Raw genomic sequence first — 18,897 nt, 5'->3', positions numbered from 1 at the left:
ATGTTATTGGTGTGTATTTAGGTCATTCCAATAATTCTACACAAGTCCATACTATTCAAATCTACTAGACTATTATATGTTTATAACAGGCTGGAAAATTTGTCAGTCATGTTTAAAATGTTGATTTAAATAATGAGCTTGAGAGCTTTCATCCTGAAAGGCAAGTAATTGTAGCCATGTCATATAAAGTCATATGAAAAGTAAATTTATAAACACACATACTGATAAAAAATTCTAAATGGAGAACAAGATTTAATGGTTCCTCAATTTAAGCCTTCAGTGCATGGTGGCCTTTATAATACATATTGTTAGATGTTCGCATAAATACTGTAAAAGATCACATTCCCCTTGATATGGATATGCTACTTTTATGGTAGAGAAGCAAACACAGTGACAAGACCTACTAGAAGTTTCCAGATTGCACCTCAAGTTATAATGTTTTGTAATATGTGGATTTATTATGAGCATCTTCTGTATTTGCAACAGTCCTGAGGATAGCTGATAAATGTACAGGGTTGTATGCATATTCCTGCAAGTGATTATTCAAGTGTTAATCATTGAAAAACAGATCACTGCAATTTTCCCATGATGTAACATACATCTGCCACAAACGTTTCACTGAAAACATTGTTTACTTTAGAACCATACATTATTCAGAATCAAAAGGGTAACTGGCAATCGACAATGAAGAATAACATGTCAAGCAGGTATGCTTTTAAAAAAGCAATGTCATCAGACAATACGTATCTGACACAAATACATTTTCACTTGTATAATACTTCAGGTGAACAGAAGACTCTTTTTCCAATTGCACCATTGGAATACAGACAAAAAAAAGTCCCCCCTTCAATCTGTGTGCATATTCTCTCAAGTGATCGAATAATCAATATGACTTCAATAGATGCATTTAAAAACATTGACAAAAATCTGTACATTTTTGCAAGTCAATATTATGTAAAAAAGAAAAAGAAAAAAGAAAACATAAATATAGTTATCAGATAATTACAAAGCACTGAAGTGACCAGAAAAAGTGCACAGTTACTTAAATAAACTACAAAAAGAACTTTAAATGCGTAACAAATTGACTTCATGTTGCTGACCATCAAAAAACATAGAATAATGCACAAGACCTTCCCAGATCACACATGCAGAACGGTTCTCTCGTAACGTGTTCTCTACGGACAGGTATTAAACTGTGTTTAAAGGGCCTGGAATGTCAATTTCAGGCATAATAATGTTGACAGATAATCTTGATCATCCAAAGACCAATGAGAGACTCACAAACAATTATAATTAAACACATGATATTTTAAAAAGGCACTACAAAGGCAGATAGCTTTTCCCCTTTAGTTGATCCGAGGGAGCGTCTATCACCAAAGCTTGAGAGTATTACTTTATTCAACACATGGGGCTACAAAGCTATGCAGACACAAACAGTATGCTGATAAGGATTGATCTAGTTGGGCTCGTTCCACGCCACCAAGCTGTGCTGAGTGGTTGATGTACGTGGAGCAGAAGAGTGACAGGGTATAGAGGGGACACAGTTTTCAGTCATCGCCCCTGCATAAAGGCCCGAGTGAAGGATCCTTTCCACCAGTGTTACAGCTTTGGTGCAAAACCAATCTTGAAATGTACCTACTTGTAATTCGGTATTTCTTCCACGGTTCCTATGCGAGATCCTGTCCATTTTGGACAGTATTGTGCCAACAGTTTGTTTCTTAGTGCAATGTGCAGTGCTGTTATTAGATAAACCCTGAATACCGCCCCTTTAAGCCCCTGGTCCTTTTGTTTGCTTATTTCGATACAGTATAAAGTTTTTTTTTTTTTTGATTGCTCGTTTTGTTTTTGTTTGTTCCTGTGCATTTGTATTCTACTTTCAATACCTTTCCCTCTGCCCCCAGTCAGTTTGGAGGCCTCTCTCATGGCCGAGCAGCTTCCTTGTGTCATGTGGAGGTGGCTTCCAGGTAGCTCTGGAGTTTGCGTACAGTTGACTCATCCAAGGAGAACAGGTCAAAGTCAAAGGTTGTATTGGTGATGTTGAAATGGCCAGTCTTCTCTATGAGGTTCACAATCTTAAAAAAAACAACAACACACAAATGCATGTCAACCAAAAAGAAGCCAACATCCCTCCTGAAAGCTGAACCACGCATATCAGATGTTCTACAGTGAGAGAAACTACCTGCAATTCTTAAGAATGAAAGTCAAGACATTTACTTTGCTTCAAAACATTTCTATTTCAAATGAAGGCTGCCATTTTAAACTTTCCTGAAAAACACATTTTCACGGTTTACACAAAAATATTACAATGATTTCTGAAGGATCATGGGATACTGAAAAGAATAAATGACAGGTTAAAATATATTAAAATAGACAACAGATATATAGAATAGTAATAAAATTTCACGAGATTTCTGTTTTTGCTGCATGTCTCATCACATAAATGCAGCCATGGTGAACATAAGATGATTCTTAAAAAAAAAAAAAAAAACACCCTTTGAACAGTAGTGTATGTTAATACTTTTAATTCCTTAAAAAAGATCTGATAATGCATGTATTCATCTATAATGGCATAATGATAATGCATGATGATAATGGAATTTTTCAGGTTTGTGATTTATATATTTATAAATATTTTATATATATATATATATATATATATATATATATATATATATATATATATATATATATATATATATATATATATATATATATATATATAATTTTTTTTTACAAATATATTAAAAGGTGTAATATTTTTGTGGTAATTACAGAAACATATTTCCCTGACACAAGAATTACTTAAAATATTTCTTCACCCAAATGAAGAAAAAAGTTATTTTTACCTGCTGTAAAATGTTCCTCTCTCTCAAAGCCATCAGTCTGCGATGAAGGTCCACAAGCTCCTCTGTATAAGCCTGTAATCAGATCAATCATCATAAACCTCCACTGTAGTTTTATGTGTAATAAAATCTGTATTTCAGCCACTGATGAGTATAAATCAGTTATTTACCCTTCCTACCTTGTCGTATCCCCTCTTGAGCACCTTCTCACGGGTGCAAGAATCTGGGCTCTTTTTTCCTAACATCTGGCAAAGGATACAGACATTTCAAACAAAATCCAAATATAAACCTGATCCACTGTTAAAGAATGATTTCTCTAAGTTTTAAATAAAACAAGTTTTACACAAAAATACTATTCCAGTCTTTCTTATTTAAAATGAAATTTCCGAGTGAAAATTGTTTTCAAAATGAATCCTGCACCAATTATGTGGTGTATAAACCAGTCCAAAGTTTCATTGCAATGCAATACCAGTCTTACCTTTAGGTTTGCTGAGCTGAGTTTGGGTAGAGGTGAGGGGGCTTCCTGGCTGGGGGGACGGGACTCCTCATTGCCATCACTTTCACTGTCCATGCTTAAACTGAAAACAAGAAAATGAAAGTGTGTAATATTAATGTACAGAAATTTGTTTTGATTTTCATGTTTCCTTTTCAAGAAATTCGAACAGGACCAAATTAGATCAAAGTCCTTGGCACAGACCGAGAGTCCTGGTTGGGTGGAGTTGCCTTCATGGGCGTCTCAACCTCAGAGCTGCTGTCATCATCAGAGACTTCAGAGCGCATATCCTCCACCATAGAACGAAGCGTCCCTGGACACAATCATCGCGTTCAGCCAAACTGAATGAGGGGACACACTACTGATCATACGATTCGTGATTAAACTCAGTACCTTGGCCTTGCTTCTGCGACGGCTCAAAGTCAGAATCAGAGCTGGAGCTGGAACTAGACGGACTGGATGGAGCCGACTGCTAAATAAACAACATCCTTCAGCTTCATTACATTCGAATCCATTCAAATCCATCTTCTGCTGATCGAAAGACCAAAACATACCTCTGATTTGGACGAGGCTTCATCTTCAGAGTTGGATTCGTCAGAGTCTGGCCGCCTTTTCACTTCCTGCACCTCTGGTTTCATCTTTGCCCAGTGGCCTTTATCTTTAGGGGTTTTCTTCTCAGGGTACGAGGAGGGTGTTGTTGAGGTAATGCGGGGAGAGCTGCCGCTGTAGGCTCCGCTCACAGGCCCCTTCATGCCCTCGGAGCCTATCCTCTTCTGTTTCTTGGTACTCAGCTTTGGAGACTCTGTGGCAGTCGAGGGCCGCTTGCTTGGGAGACGAGCATCCAGCGGTCCCCCCCCGCCCGTCACTGCTCCTCCACCTTTTGGAGACATGCCATCCATCTTGGACTCTCTGACTGTGAGTTTGGGCTCTTTGAAGGCTGCTTTAGGCACTGTTTTCCCCTCATCTTTTCCTCTGCCGTCTGGGGCTTTCTTTGTAAAAGAGGATGACGATTGGTCTCGTGAAGACTTGCTATTCTCCCGGTCGCCCTCTCTAGACGTGGCCTTGCTCTCTGAATCCTTTCGTGTGCGCTCTCGGTGCTCTTTGGTTGCCTTATGGACTTTGAGGCCTTTGCTGTTCCCACTTCCTCCATCTTTACTCGACTCCTACAATAAAAGTTTTAAAATGACCGATCTTTGAATACATGTTCAAAAAGCAACCCAGAATACTACTGCGTTACTGAGCCTGTGACACCAGAGTGGGATAGAATCATACTGAAAACAGAACGGGACTAAAAAAATCTAACTACGGAAAGAATGGTGATATAATGTACATTTTTTCCCTATAAGCAAAACCATATAGGATACTGAATATCTTAAACACTTTATTACTAACCTTTGCCATATGAGAGGACTTGATCTTCTTGGGGTCCGAGAAGGCTGAGAGTGGAATGGTAGGCAGCATTGGGTAATCTGGACTCGGCCTTGGCATCATCTCCGCTCCCTCAGGAATAACTACAGCCTGGGACAAGAACAACATCCGAACAGGAAGAGAGAGAATCTATTGAAAAGGGCTGAATGTAGATGTACAGAAAATACAAAGACGAACAGTCCCACTCACCCCACCGGCCTTGACCAGCTTGCGTCGAAACTCGTGTGTGGGGTTGTTAAAGGTGAGCTTCTCACAGCGCAGGTGGTTGACAGGAGGGTTGCCCTCCAGGTTCAAGAAAAGGTCATAATTAAAGCACACCTTTTTAGGCTCCTCCTGTGATCGGAGAGACAAGCATGCTCAGGCTTTATAGATTAAAGAAATATAAATTTAAAGAACATCAGTATCAAACCCGAAAGTCATTCTAGAAGTATGTGTAACATTTACAGTAAAGTCAAAACAAAGTACGCTCTTTGGTTGATTACATTACAGGAAACGAGAGAACATGGAAAAACCCCATAAATATTCCACTACAGATTCTGGAAAAGTTCATTTTGAAAAGTACCATTTCGTACCATTTACACCCCCTCCAAGTTCTCAGTACTTCAGTAGCTGCATGTCAGTTTTCTTTTAGCACACCTCTGTAAAATCTATTAGCTCCCAGTGCCTAACTAGTTCACCTAGTAGTGACCTTTACCTTTACTGAACTGTTAAACTCTTCATCACAACACTTTTCCAATGCTGTGGCAACGGACTGCTTAAAAAGAACACACCCTCACACATCTATAAAGACTGAGTGCAACACTGTGCTTAACTTTTCTTACATTTTGCTTGAAACAACAGTTATTCATGTCAAAGATAAAGAAATACAGATACTGCTGTAGATATGGGATGTGCTCACCTTGTTTTTGAAATAGACCTCTATAGGCATGAGAAAACCAGCATAGCCTGACTCTTCCACTTTATATGGGGGTTCTTTACAAACTGTGAAATAAAGAAATCAAAGTGAAAATGCATAGTTAGATGTTCACATCTACACATATATTAATATCTGTACTGAAACCGAAATATGACTCTAGAATGAACTATTTATATGTAAATACTAAAATACGGTAAAGTGTACTATTTCTTTGCCACTACTGACACAATGAAATGACAAAAATAATTTTTTTCTGAACAGGTTTCCACAACATTCCTTTAATCTGGTAGCCCCGCCCCCAAACCACATCATTGGTTTAGCCAGAGGTTGACATATCAGACCACTCAAACAAACAGGGAGATATTTTGAAAGCACCACTGAAAACAGTGTTGTTTAAACATCTTGGGGAGACATTCTGAAAAAAAAATAACTTGTAGTTCTCTTTGCACATTTAACTGGGACAGGAGAAAGTAACAGCATAAAATAACACACCTTCAAATACAACACATCAAATACAAAACACTTTTAACTGAATAAATGTAATTGTTTTCACAAAGAACAGATTTATGCTAATTCTAAGCAGTTATGTCTTCTTTAAGTTCTCTTTCTAACAAAGGTGTGCTTTTGCGTCATTGCATGACTTAAACTCTTTAATCCAAATAGATGGAAATTTCATATGCAACTCATAAACAGAAAGCTTAAAATTAGATCTGAATCACTATAATAGAGACGGATATCTAGTCATAAGGTGGAACTACATAAAGTAAATAGCTTGGGCAACAGCATGAGCTAAAAAGACAGATTAAACATGATAACAGAAGAAAATGGGCTTCCACACAAATGGTTTCTTTAATTCTGATTGAAAGGGACTTAAACCTACATGGCTGTGGGTACTCGATTTAGTCACAGTGTTACAAATTTGACTCAAATTAAAACCTGCCTCTCTTGGGTTTTGGGAAGCTGTCGTGAAGGTGGAAGACAACTCTCTCCACAAAGTGCTGGATGTCACACGCCTCTGGGCCCCGAACAAACACCATCCAGTCATGCGTGAAGCCCTCGGTAGTGACTTTCTTCCTTAACTGGGCTCTGTGTCCCAGCTCTAGTTTCACCTGCACAGTGCACTGAAACAAGAGGAAAGCAGCAGTCAGCTGTCACTCTTCTCTATTCTGAATATGAGTCCTACAACTGTAGTACTGTTGAAATGGAAAAAGAAAAAAAAACCGATTCAGATACTTCATCTGTGAGTGACACGTTTAACTCAGAGTGAGACTAAAAGAAGCTCTCGGCCAACTTCTCAACACCAGTGTTACACTGACAGCTTACATCTGTGAGAAATCAACCAGCTTTTGCTCTCTGACAGCTAGAGAAGGAAATTCACAGCTCTCTGACAGTCTACATGTGTGCGATGGTTTACGGTTTACAGCTTTTCTTGGTATGGAGACAAAATGACTGAAAGGCTTGTGTGCGTTAGCTCAGTGGTTAATAAATTCGTTTTATTTGTATCCTATCTGTAGCCAAAGCAATTTTACAATGACTGCACAATACAAAAAACTATACAAGAAAACATGTTCATGTCAAAATAGTTAGATAAAAAAAAAAAAAAAAAAAAGTTAGTCAATTCATACTTTAAGTTGGCTTGAGAAAGCCTGGCCAGTGGGTTTAAAAGATTGACGTTTCAATGTTTTAAAGCTACGCAGTCTATCAGACAGAGAGAGAGAGAGAGAGAGAGATGGATGGAAGAACGGACAGATAGATAGACAAAGTGAAAGTGTAGTGGTTTTTTAAGTTTGAACACTGCAGGTAAATTAGCATCCCATAGTATATTAATGTGTGTAACATATATACTTTATTTCTATTTTTGAAATCTAACAATTATGTCATTATAATGTAAAATTTGCTATTTAAATTGGACTGAAATGATCAGTCTACAGTGTATAACACTTGATTAGCAAAATCAAGTGAGTAAGAGCTCTGGAATATGGCATAGAGAAGGAAAAATGTTACTGAATCAGCACTAATTATATTCTGACCAGACCTCTGAGGTATTTATTTCTATTAAAATTGGTAAGATATTGTTTCATTAATCAAAGACATTGCAGAACTTCCTTTCACTCTTCCATGTCAAATAAGAGCTGTTTGGCTTTTCTTTAATCATTTACAGATGCACACAGCAGATTGAATGTTATGATATTTAGAATCTATGCTTTGATTTTCACATACAGGCCAACATTACTAATCCATCCAACTCTGGAATGGAAGAATTTTCTCCTGCTGACTGTCTCAAACCCTAATGAGCACCCTACCTAGACAGCATGTTTAACCGTGGAAGCGTTCGAACGTTCGCGCGCTCCTGAGGCGCCCAAGTGCTGTCTATGTAGGCAGTTCACTAGGTTTTGAGACAGGTCCAGGCTAGCTGGACAGCTAGTGAGTGCAGGAACTCAAGAGTCATTCAGTACTATGAGCCAAACGCTGAGGATTATAAAAGGAAATATTGGTTTCTATAAGCATATATTCGTCACGACAAAAATGTTCATTAAAAACGGATGTAATTCTGCGGGTTTCCTGCTTTTAGTCTCGTAAAAAAGACTAGCTGGCTAAGTTAGCATTCTAACCATCTTCACAGAAACGTTGGCATCGCGTCTTTCAGTATAAATGTTTTAATGATAAAGCACCATGCATATTTCTCAGTACTGTACGTCTGTCAGAGTCAGTAAAGTCTTATTACCATGTTCTCCATTGTTGCCTATCTTCCGGTTGTTTGATCTATTTACAAAAGCGTTGAAGTAGATTGAATCTGCATCCTCGCTGTTACATCTGATGGAGTGTGAAGGGAGAAACGGAGCAGTTTGAACAAATGGCCGCGACACTGACAGTTTTTAAAATAAAAGCAGAATGGTATTTCAGAATAATCATTTCAAGCTTATAACCATTGTATAGACTATTTAATAAAAGAAACACATTCCTCCACAGATAATCATGTACGATTTCAAAGTAAAACAGATGAACTCACTTCACAATTTAAACTAGTTTATCTGACAAGATTTTTATTTGCAAGTACTAAACACTACAGAAACAACTAGTCACACAAAAAAAAGTTCACTCTTGAATAAACTGAAATAGATTGAACATGTTGATTCGAACACATTACGTTTTATAACATGAATACTGTTCTCTATTGAAGATACTGTCTACTCTAAAATGGTAAAATAAAAACGTAGGTGACATAAAATTACTGAGTTTGTTTATATGCCATTCCAAATTACTTGAAACCTAACAAGAACTTTTTTTTTGTCTACATGACTCATAAATGCACTTCATGTGTTTGAATAGTGATATGGACAGATCCAGACCACAGATGCTTGAAGTCCACACTGTCTGTGAAATGAAAACATTGAGTTTCTCCCTCTGTATAAAATGCTACTACAAAAGTTATTTGTGATTCAGCAGGTTTAGCATCTCATTCGATGTTAGAGCTGTGTATAAGTAGAGTTCTCAGAGTGCAGTGAAGTCTTAGCCAGTAAAGATGCGCTGCCCATCTCTGTATCTGTAAAATACACAGAAGGTTCAGTCTAGTGAGATCGCATCCCTATATTGTGTAATTGCTTTCAAAAGGCTAAAGGCTGGAATGCACTACATGACAAGACTTAGCAAATCTAAAGAGTTTTTAAAACACTGTACGCATTTCATTCATTAAAATGTTTAGAAATAAACAAAGTACATAAGTCATACCATGATCACTGTTCACTTTGCCCCCTGGGTTCTTGTGCTGGGCCTCAATGTGAGCGGTCATCTCCCCCCGGTCTGGGGTGCAGTGTCCGCACTGTAGGCAACTGTACCGACCTCTTGTGTGCTCCCACAGGATGCGGCAGTTGAAGGACTGACCTGACAGATTTAATTCATGGGAAAACGAACTCAAAGACTATTATATTCATGGTTAAACATTAATTGAGAATGTTTGTAGACAGACAGAAAAACCTTCACCAGTAAAAAGTATCAGACTGAGCTGGAAAAAGAACCCCAGTGATCACTGACATCGGCTCATATATACAAGAGCAATATATTATTCACATAATGAAGGCAATGAACCCTGTTTAGATGGATGAATATGGGCACTAAGATGTTGGAATTAGTAAGAGCTGTCAACTTCTCCACACATGGTCAATTATGATAATACAGCACCATCTCTTGCCAGAAATGATCACATGATTTTCGATAGAAAATGCTAATGGGAAAGGGAAAACGTAAAGGAACACTGGCCCTGAAAGCACACTCTCTAATGTTTTATTACAGGTTAGTGAAGCAGCCGGACATATGTGTTTAGGATCAGATGGGAGTGGGCTGGGTCGTACAGCTAGGAATGGACTGAGTCGTACAGGGAAACACGGAGTCCGGTTAGAGGAGGAGGATTAGCATCTAAAGCATCATTTGAGGGAAGATCAGATTGTTTCCTCAAACAAAGTGTGTGTGGATTCTCTGTGCCTCACCTGTACTTCATCTCTATTTAAACTCTGACTGCTCGGAGCGTCCCATCTGTGCAAAAGGGGCGCAGGCGGGTCTGGCAGGACAGTGCAACATGACAAAACACAGTTGACTCAAAGCAGCAATTTCCTCCCCCAAGTGACTTACAAAATACTCTTTCATAAGAACTCACACCTGTTGATAAGCAGGTGAGTTCAGTTGAGCAAACCGGAATATACACAGGTGAATAGGGTCTAAAATGTAGGATGATTTAAGGAACACTGGGTCTCATTCAGTAATAATTATCTGGATTATTCTTATTTATGTGCAAAAGAGAACTTCTTTAATGAAAAATGTCTGCCTAGTTCACAACAAGTGCATACACGCATGAATTTGTTCATTACCTTGTTGAATGAATTTGGATTATTGTAAATCAGCGAAAAGCATACCCAAGGTTAGTTATTTGGGAAAAATAAAAGTTTGGAACTATTAAGATTGTTTTTGAAAAAAAACTTTTGCTCACAAAGGCTGCATTTAAAAAAAAATAAAAAATAAAAATGGTTCAAAATTGTTTTCTATTTTGAATATATTTTAAAACTATATTTATTTCTGTGATGGCATAGCAGCATCATTACTCCAGCCTTCAGTGTCACATGATCCTTCAGAAATTAAATGTTTCTTGAGCCCCAAATCAGCATATCAGAATGATTTCTGAAGCATCATGTCACACTGAAGACTGGAGTAAAGATGCTGAAAATTCAGCCTTACCATCAAAAAAATTAATTACATTTTAAAATATATCTAAACAGAAAAACAGTAATTACTTGCTATTTGTACTGTATTTTTGATCAAATAAACACACAGTCTTGTGGGCAAAAGTGTTTTTCTTTTTACAAATGTTTTCAATACATTTAGAATTTAAAATGAAATGTAAAAGTTTTAATCGTGATCAGATTTCAGGTACAAATTCATGCATACACACAGTTAGTGAATGAAACCCATTGTGAGCAATGACACTAAGTATGTTTTCCTCGCTCAAAGAAGAAAGATTTATGAGATTCATTCACCTTGGTTCTTCCTCCAGACTGCGTTTGATCCTGGTGGTGATGGCAGGGGCGGTGAAGCCGTTAGACTGGGAGGACCAGACCTAGGAGACCTCTGCTGCTGCTGTAGGCCCACGTCTGCCTGGAAGGCTGGGTTAACAGGAGACAGAGTGGGTGGAAAGGAGCTGTAGGGAGATTCGGGTTGGCAAGGAAGAGTTTCGGTTGAGGCAGGATTTATAGTGTCAAGGGGTAAAGTTGCAGGCTCTGCAGGTGTGGGGTTAGCAAATGCATGTTTTTCTGGGGGCTGCTGGGTTACGGTCATGTTTTCCGGTGTTGGATTTGTGGGCAAAGAGGGCATAGACTCCATATCCTCAGGTACATCTGGGCCTAAGAGGGGTCCAGATGAATCCAGGTCACTGGAAATGGGAGGAACATTGGTGGGATCTGCGTCAGGTGCCGTTCCAGTCTCGACCTTTACAGCCTTGTTCTTAGCAACTTTAGCACAGGTCTGCAGGTGTTTGAGAAGAGTACGGTAAGAACGCAGTTTGGCCCTGCAGCTCTCACACCTGAAGGACATAAAAATGATAATAATGAAGAACCATGAAGCTGAATCATACATTAGAGCAGAACAGAAGTGCGTAAAAATAAAAATAAAAGTACAATACATGTAGTAGTATTTATATAAAAAAAAAAAAACTCATACCACTAGATGTTTTAACTACATTGTTTTCAGAGAAGGAGAAAATTGAATTGACAGGTGATTTTTTATTTTATTTTGATCACCATATTCTCAGTTGTTTATAAGATTTAGGCAATTATATATAGTAAAAAGTAAGAGAAATATTTAAAGAGTTAAAAAGCAGAAAATGGCTACCTGTTTTCGGAGATTTTGAGCAGATTTATAAAGTGATTGACTTAGACAACTCTTTACAGTCAGCATAAAATGAAAATTCACCCTATTTCCTAAAAGGAGTCAAATTAAACAACATAATAAATGTAACCTCATTAAGAAAGAAACCTAAAAGCAAAGCTATAGGAACTCACAGGAAAAAATTATTTGGCTTGTAGTGGTGCCTCATGTGTTCCATTAGCTGCTGCATGTTGCTGAATGAACCATCACATCCTATATGAGAGCACAGGAAAGTTTTCCCTAAAGAATAAAGGACTGTGCATTAGACACCAAATTGCTAATGTGACACGGTTTATGGTTATAAATTAATTGAATAAATGTTTATGAACAGCTTTTTATTCATCAAGTGCACTAGTGCAAAAAAATATATATATAATAATTAAACGCATGTTGATGTTATACCTGGGAGAGACTTGTCAGTGTTCTTTTGATGGTCCTGAAGATGATTATTCAGTGCTTCTGGACTGTTGTAGGTCCTCTTGCACCCATAAAACGTGCAGGTCATTCGACAGCCTGGTGGAACATTGCATACAAGTTCTACTTTAATATGCATGGACATTGAAACAGCAGATAAAAGCATAGCACCAATAATGACATACCCTCCATGCTGACTGCTTATAGTTGAGGTAACGTTAGTGGGATGGTTCCTGTTTCAGCAAGACCTGCACTCTAGGATAACAATTGCCCTAATTTAGACTAGATAAATGATAAAATATGATACAGTTCAGTAATGCTCATGCACACTTTCAGTGAATGGCTCGTAGTAAATTCTTATGTGGGTGCGCAAGAGGAACAACACAGTAGATTTAAAAGCAATAAGTACAATAACATGCACTTGATCAATAAAAAAAAACAGCAATCCATTGACCCAAACTACCAGAACATCTCACCAACAATCGATTAAGGACGCGCGCAGAGCCAGCAGACGCACGAGCTAGACAAACAACAACAAAACATCACATTACCTGCGTGCACTACTCGTGTTCAATAGCAATTATTTATAATGCAGTTACTGTGACAATTACTTTGAATGGATTTCTCAAAGTTTTTAAAAATTATTTTTTAAAAACAAATTAATTCAAATTAAAGCGGTTATCTAGCTTGTTTTTCCACCGTCTACGTGCGTTACGTTACGTTACGTTCTTCACTAAATACCGCGAGAACATACGTTCCCGTTTGTCAGTGCGTCTTCTTCTTCTTCTTTGGCGGGTCGCATAGCGGCTTTTAAGGTGAATACCGCCACCTCCTGTGCTGGAGTGTTAAGTGATTTCAGTCAAGGTATGTTATGAATTCTATATTTTATACTTAAATCCACGATTCTTAATGAATTTTAAAATAGTCTATTATTTTACCAAATCCTTGTTTCGTGTTTAATATGTTGTAGGTTGAAAATCAATTGCATCCTAAATTCTGTAATTCTCTTTGTAGTTCATTCCTTTCCTGTTCATACATAGGGCAGATTAACAACATGATCAACTGTTTCCTTAACTTGGCATGTTTCACATAATTCAGTTCTGTGGTTTCCTATTATAAGAAATGTAGAATTAGGTTTTGTATGACCCATCCTTAGTCTTGTTAAATTCTCTACTTAAGTTCAGTACAATTTTGCATTGACTTACTCTGTTTTGTACATTATAAAAATGTCTTACTGTTTTACAGTCATTACAATTGCCTTGCCATTTCCAATTGAAAGGTTCTTTAATAATACTCCATCCTGAAACTGAAATGGTAGGACTATTCAGATTAAGTGACTCTTTAGCCATTTATTCATTATTTCTATGAGGATGTCACATCTAAAGGTTGGAAAGGTTTGAAGACCGTTAAGTGATGCCATTGAATCTGAACAAATCACCACCTTATTACGCATCACTTCTTCTACCCAACTAAGTACCATTTTAATTGGCACCATTTCAGCTGTGTATACAGAAATCCCCTCTGTTAACCTCCCATACTGGAGTTGTTTTAATTGCACCTGTAATACATCTCAAAGCTCGTGCTTGAATAAGATCTAACTTTTAAAGCATACTGAGTGATGCAGATCCATAATTAAAAACATCCATAATCTAAAGAGATTGTAGAAGTGCACAGTATAAGGTGATCATTGATTGTTTATTTGCCCCCCATTCTTGGCCTATACTATACATCTCATTAGATTTAGTACTTTACTACACCTCTTTTCAATATAGTCAATATGGATTTTCCATTTTAATTTAGAATCAAACCACACACATAAATATTTACATTTTGTTACCCTTTCTAATGGCTGTATATATATAAGTAAGATTTTCTGAAAACGTATTTATTTATTTATACGTCTTCTATTACTTCCTGAATTGTATGTACAATATATTTTACATTTTTTCCGCAATTCCACATTGCTCCATCATCAGCAAATAATACTGTTGAAATTCCTGGATGAATTCCTTCAAACACATCATTGATTACTATGTTAAATAGTGTTTAAAAGTTAAGACACTATCAACTTTGACTTGAATCAGTCGACCAAACAAGAAACTTAAAACCCAAATTATAAAATCTTCCTATAATTCCGATTCTCTGCAACTTTAATAGCACTTTTTCCCTCCACATCATGTCATATGCCTTTTCAATGTCGAAGTATACTGCCACTAAAACTTCTTTCATGTTAATGCCTTCTTTACATCAGTTTTCTAGTTTTAATAATGCATCTGAAGTAGATCTACCTGATCGGAAGCCAAACTGATAGGATGCTATTAATCCTCTGCTTTCCAACACATAATATAAGTGGTTAACAATCATTTTTTCCATCACTTTACAGAGGTTAGATGTCAGAGGAATTGCCCTGTAATTTCCTGCTATTGAAGAATCTTTCCCTGGTCTTGGAACAGGAATTATGACAGCTTGTGTCCATGATAAAGGCAGCTGACCTTATCCATATTTTTTACAAAGATGCAATATTGCTTTATGTATTACTTCATTTGTTTAATTGTCACGACCAGGATACAAGGATTCACGGAGAGAGAACCAATTGAGAGTAGGTTTTTATTTAGGGGTAATCCAAAGAGAATAAACAGTTCAGGCAATGACTCGAAACCCAAACATAAACTAAACATGAACACAGGGCAAGGGCAAGGGCACGAACTGACGGACATGAATAAACAAGGACTCCGTAACAGGAGCCACAACAGGATCCATCGGATGCTCATAGAGTTCGACTGGGACCTGACGAGGCTTTGGCAACCCTATGGTGTTTAGACTGGATTCGAGAAGATCAATGCTGACTTGACTCTGCTTCTGAAGATCCTTGGTGGTCTGACTCTGCTCATGAAGATCATTGGTGACTTGCCTTTGTTCTTGAAGATCACCGGTGACTTGACTTGCCTCTGGAAGGTCAACGGTGACTAGTCCTGACTCTGGAGGGTCGTCGGTGACTGACTCGACTCCGGAGGGTCAACTGGAACCTGACTCGACTCCGGAGGGTCAACTGGAACCTGAATCGACTCCGGAGGGTCAACTGGAACCTGAATCGACTCCGGAGGGTCAACTGGAACCAGAATCGACTCCGGAGGGTCAACTGGAACCTGACTCGACTCCGGAGGGTCAACTGGAACCTGACTCGACTCCGGAGGGTCAACTGGAACCTGACTCGACTCCGGAGGGTCAACTGGAACCTGACTCGACTCCGGAGGGTCAACTGGAACCTGACTCGACTCCGGAGCCGTGGCTCTGGACCAGTGGCCATCTTGGACCGCGGCTCTGGACCAGTGGCCATCTTGGACCGCGGCTCTGGACCAGGTTAGCTGGGTTAGCGGCCATCTTGTCTCGTGGCGCTGGGCTGGCGGCCATCCTGGGCAGTGGCTCTGGGCTGACAACCACCTTGTGCAGTGGCGCTGGATTGGCGGCCATCTTGGGCAGTGGCGCTAGATCGGTGGTCATCCTGGGCAGTGGCTCTGGGCTTGCTGCCATCTTGAGCTGTGCCACTGAGCTGGCGGCCATCTTGTCTCGTGGCGCTGGGCTGGCGGCCATCTTGTGCAACAGGGCTGGGCTGGTGGCCATCCTGACGACCACCCCGACGGCATCCCACGGAAGCCGATGCTGCAAGTAGAACACAAATTCCCAGAACTTGAATGGGTCTAAATGAGCCATTTCCTCCTGAGGAACCGTGTCATCCAGCCCGCTGTTGAAATAATCCTTTAGGGCCGCGTCATTATATCCCATGCCCTCAGCCAAGGACCAGAACACCTCTGCCATGGCACCCACCTCATTGCCCTCTTGGCGGAGGGCGGTCAACTTCAAATACTTAGCTCTCCGCTCCAGCATCCTGGCTAGGGAACGGGAAACATCAAATGACATACAGCTGGATCTTGCTGTGACAGAGTCCTTCTGTCACGACCGGGATACAAGGATTCACGGAGAGAGAACCAATTGCGAGTACGTTTTTATTAAGGGGTAATCCAAAGAGAATAAACAGTCCAGGCATGAGTCGAAACCAAAACATCAATCCAAACATAAACTAAACATGAACACAGGGCAAGGGCACAAACTGATAGACATGAATAAACAAGGACTCCGTCACACATACTAAGACAGACCGGGTATAAATACACAGGGAGAGACAAACGCTAATGGGGAATTGACAGAGTGTGATGATTGATAACCAGTGACAGCTGGGTGCAATGATTTAGGCAGAGAGTGAGGAATGTGGTTAATGAAGTGACAGACACCGTGGGGAAGGATGACATCTAGTGGATACCCAGGGAACACAACCCAGACACTGTGACAGTTATATTATAGCAAACTCTATCTTTGCCTGGGATGGTATTTCTAACTTTCATTAATACTCTCTTGATGACTCGGGCATGATTTAACAAATTTTCTCGCGTAAATGTAAAATTTGTTGAAACGGTATAAGTGGACATTTGATCATCTCAGACAAATTTTTTTTTTTTCAAAATAGTGAATGGATTATGTAGAGAAACCAAGTAAAGTCATTGCCTCATATGGCAGCAGCTGATTTACAGGTGCGTCTCAATAAATTATAATGTTGTAGAAAGTTCATTTCAGTAATTCAACTCAAATCATGAAACTCGTGTATTAAATAATTTCAATGCACACAGACTGAAGTCACCAATTCACTATCTCAACAAATTAGAATATGGTGACATTCCAATCAGCTAATCAACTCAAAACACCAACAAAGGTTTCCTGTGCCTTCAAAATGGTCTCTCAGTTTGGTTCACTACCCCACACAATCATGGCGAAGACTGCTGATCTGACAGTTGTCCAGAAGAAAATCATTGACACCCTTGTAGCGTATCAGACCCGATCCAGACAAATTAAAGATTCGATCAGGACTATGGTTGAAACATGAGGAGCTGAATTCCTCAGAAAGGCAACAGGATGTTGTTAATCAATTCCTAGTGCTACAAGTAAGAAGAAAGATAACCAACCAACCATTTCACAGAGCAGCTTTCAACATTAACACCATTAGAACAATTATTGACTATTTCAATTCAGAGAAGAGATTGTCAAATTTGGGTCAAGTAATATAGATTTATGGTCAAATAGATGCACAGCCGACCATCACATGTAAACCCGGGAGTAAACAAGATCCTTGGATTGACTTCCCCCCACCTAGCAGAACCAGACCTTTTAACCTCTGGTCTCCAAAGAACACAGAAAAAAAAGACTTCTAAAGGAATATCAGTCCATTGCTTAAATCCACTGCCTGCTTATAGCTTTTGCTTTTCAGCTTTGCTTTTAGTCATGCTTTTAGTCATCACTGTTAGCATTCTTTGAGCGCGGTTCCAGCGTGCTTCGGCCTGCATGCCTGCTGCTACTTAGCCACGATGAGAAGAAACACCACCTAGTCTCATCAAACTTTACTTCTAGTCTTTTACTTTAGTTTATTTTCTTTTCCATTTTAGAGTTTCGTGTTCTGAGTTAAGTTTTGTAACGCCGAGTCTCAGAGTCTGACCTTGAGTGCCCGTTCAACTACAACCAGCCCAAAACTCTGCATCGTCAGAAGACGCCCAAGCACGGGCTTCCCAAGAAGTCACTTCAAGGACTACTGAACTTCCAGCCAATCAGCAACATCGGGAAACCCCCTTTCAATGACAACAAAGGGAATCCCCTTTACACAGGCAACACAAGTACCCTCAGTCTCTCATCATTACTGGTGTATCTAATATAATTTTAACCTCATTGAGGAACTCAATGCGAGCGTTAATTGAGTGATTGATGGTTGTTCATGTCTATGCAATTTCACGTATTGCTGTAAACTTGGGATTTCAATTTTCATTCTCTTAAACTCATTCTTTCATAACTTTCTATCTTCCTGCAACTTGTGTGAATGTGTGAGTGCGTGCGTTCATGTGTTAGATTAGTTTATATGTCTTAGATTAATCTAATAAAGTCTTATTCATATTGAAAAGAGAAGTATTTCGTGTTTTTTGCTTACAAATTAATGTCTTAAACTGCCGATCTTGTTACTGCGCTAATTAATAGTGTTTTCACTAGAGTTTGGATATTAATATCCAGCGCAGATGTTAAACGGCCTGTTCAGTGAATCGCTGGCCATCTCAATGGTCAGCCATGAAACAGTGATTCTGTTCAAATTCCCTTTAAAATCTTAAATGATTCCTTTTGAGCTAAATTGACCAGTTTCCCTTACACCCTTCACAAGGAGGGTAAGCCACAAACATTCAAACAAGCTGGCTTCTTTGGTTCACAGAGTGCTGTATCCAAGCATGTTAACAGAAAGTTGAGTGGAAGGGAAAAGTGTGGAAGAAAAAGATGCACAACCAACTGAGAGAACCGCAGCCTTA

At 39.0% G+C, this 18,897-nt stretch overlaps 2 protein-coding genes across 10 annotated transcripts; both read right to left on the bottom strand.

Moving 5' to 3' along the window:
• Positions 1 to 438: 438 nt before the first annotated feature.
• LOC128027483 (protein ENL-like) lies at positions 439 to 8,555 on the bottom strand. 4 transcript variants are annotated; one of them, XM_052615167.1, is made up of 12 exons: positions 8,406 to 8,555; positions 6,621 to 6,801; positions 5,663 to 5,745; positions 4,954 to 5,097; positions 4,729 to 4,854; positions 3,891 to 4,499; positions 3,730 to 3,805; positions 3,541 to 3,649; positions 3,322 to 3,421; positions 3,014 to 3,088; positions 2,847 to 2,918; positions 439 to 2,072 (listed from the first exon to the last, which is right to left on the bottom strand). In XM_052615167.1, exons 1-12 carry the CDS (start codon positions 8,415 to 8,417, stop codon positions 1,944 to 1,946), a joined length of 1,716 nt encoding a protein of 571 aa, XP_052471127.1. In that variant the 5' UTR covers positions 8,418 to 8,555; the 3' UTR covers positions 439 to 1,943. The 4 variants fall into 4 exon arrangements, with proteins under 4 accessions (XP_052471127.1, XP_052471140.1, XP_052471118.1 ...); XM_052615180.1 differs by having other exon boundaries at positions 3,023 to 3,088; XM_052615158.1 differs by having other exon boundaries at positions 3,730 to 3,808; positions 8,406 to 8,554.
• A 149-nt stretch (positions 8,556 to 8,704) lies between these two features.
• LOC128027508 (zinc finger protein 414) lies at positions 8,705 to 13,262 on the bottom strand. Of its 6 annotated transcripts, none has more exons than XR_008186737.1 (8): positions 13,057 to 13,246; positions 12,691 to 12,760; positions 12,494 to 12,604; positions 12,226 to 12,331; positions 11,206 to 11,747; positions 10,165 to 10,235; positions 9,410 to 9,562; positions 8,705 to 9,224 (listed from the first exon to the last, which is right to left on the bottom strand). XR_008186737.1 is itself a non-coding variant. In XM_052615210.1 (8 exons), exons 3-8 carry the CDS (start codon positions 12,695 to 12,697, stop codon positions 9,148 to 9,150), a joined length of 996 nt encoding a protein of 331 aa, XP_052471170.1. In that variant the 5' UTR covers positions 12,698 to 12,787; positions 12,982 to 13,025; positions 13,117 to 13,262; the 3' UTR covers positions 8,705 to 9,147. The 6 variants fall into 6 exon arrangements, 5 of the variants coding, with proteins under 5 accessions (XP_052471170.1, XP_052471159.1, XP_052471153.1 ...); XM_052615210.1 differs by lacking the exon at positions 10,165 to 10,235 and adding an exon at positions 12,982 to 13,025 and having other exon boundaries at positions 12,691 to 12,787; positions 13,117 to 13,262; XM_052615199.1 differs by lacking the exon at positions 10,165 to 10,235 and adding an exon at positions 12,982 to 13,025 and having other exon boundaries at positions 13,117 to 13,262.
• Between the last annotated feature and the right edge of the window lie 5,635 nt (positions 13,263 to 18,897).

This window comes from Carassius gibelio, chromosome A2, assembly GCF_023724105.1.
Source record: "Carassius gibelio isolate Cgi1373 ecotype wild population from Czech Republic chromosome A2, carGib1.2-hapl.c, whole genome shotgun sequence".
Taxonomy (NCBI): Eukaryota; Metazoa; Chordata; class Actinopteri; order Cypriniformes; family Cyprinidae; genus Carassius; species Carassius gibelio.
The sequence above is the reverse complement of the archived record's forward strand: the minus strand, read 5'-3'. Positions and strand labels throughout refer to the sequence as shown.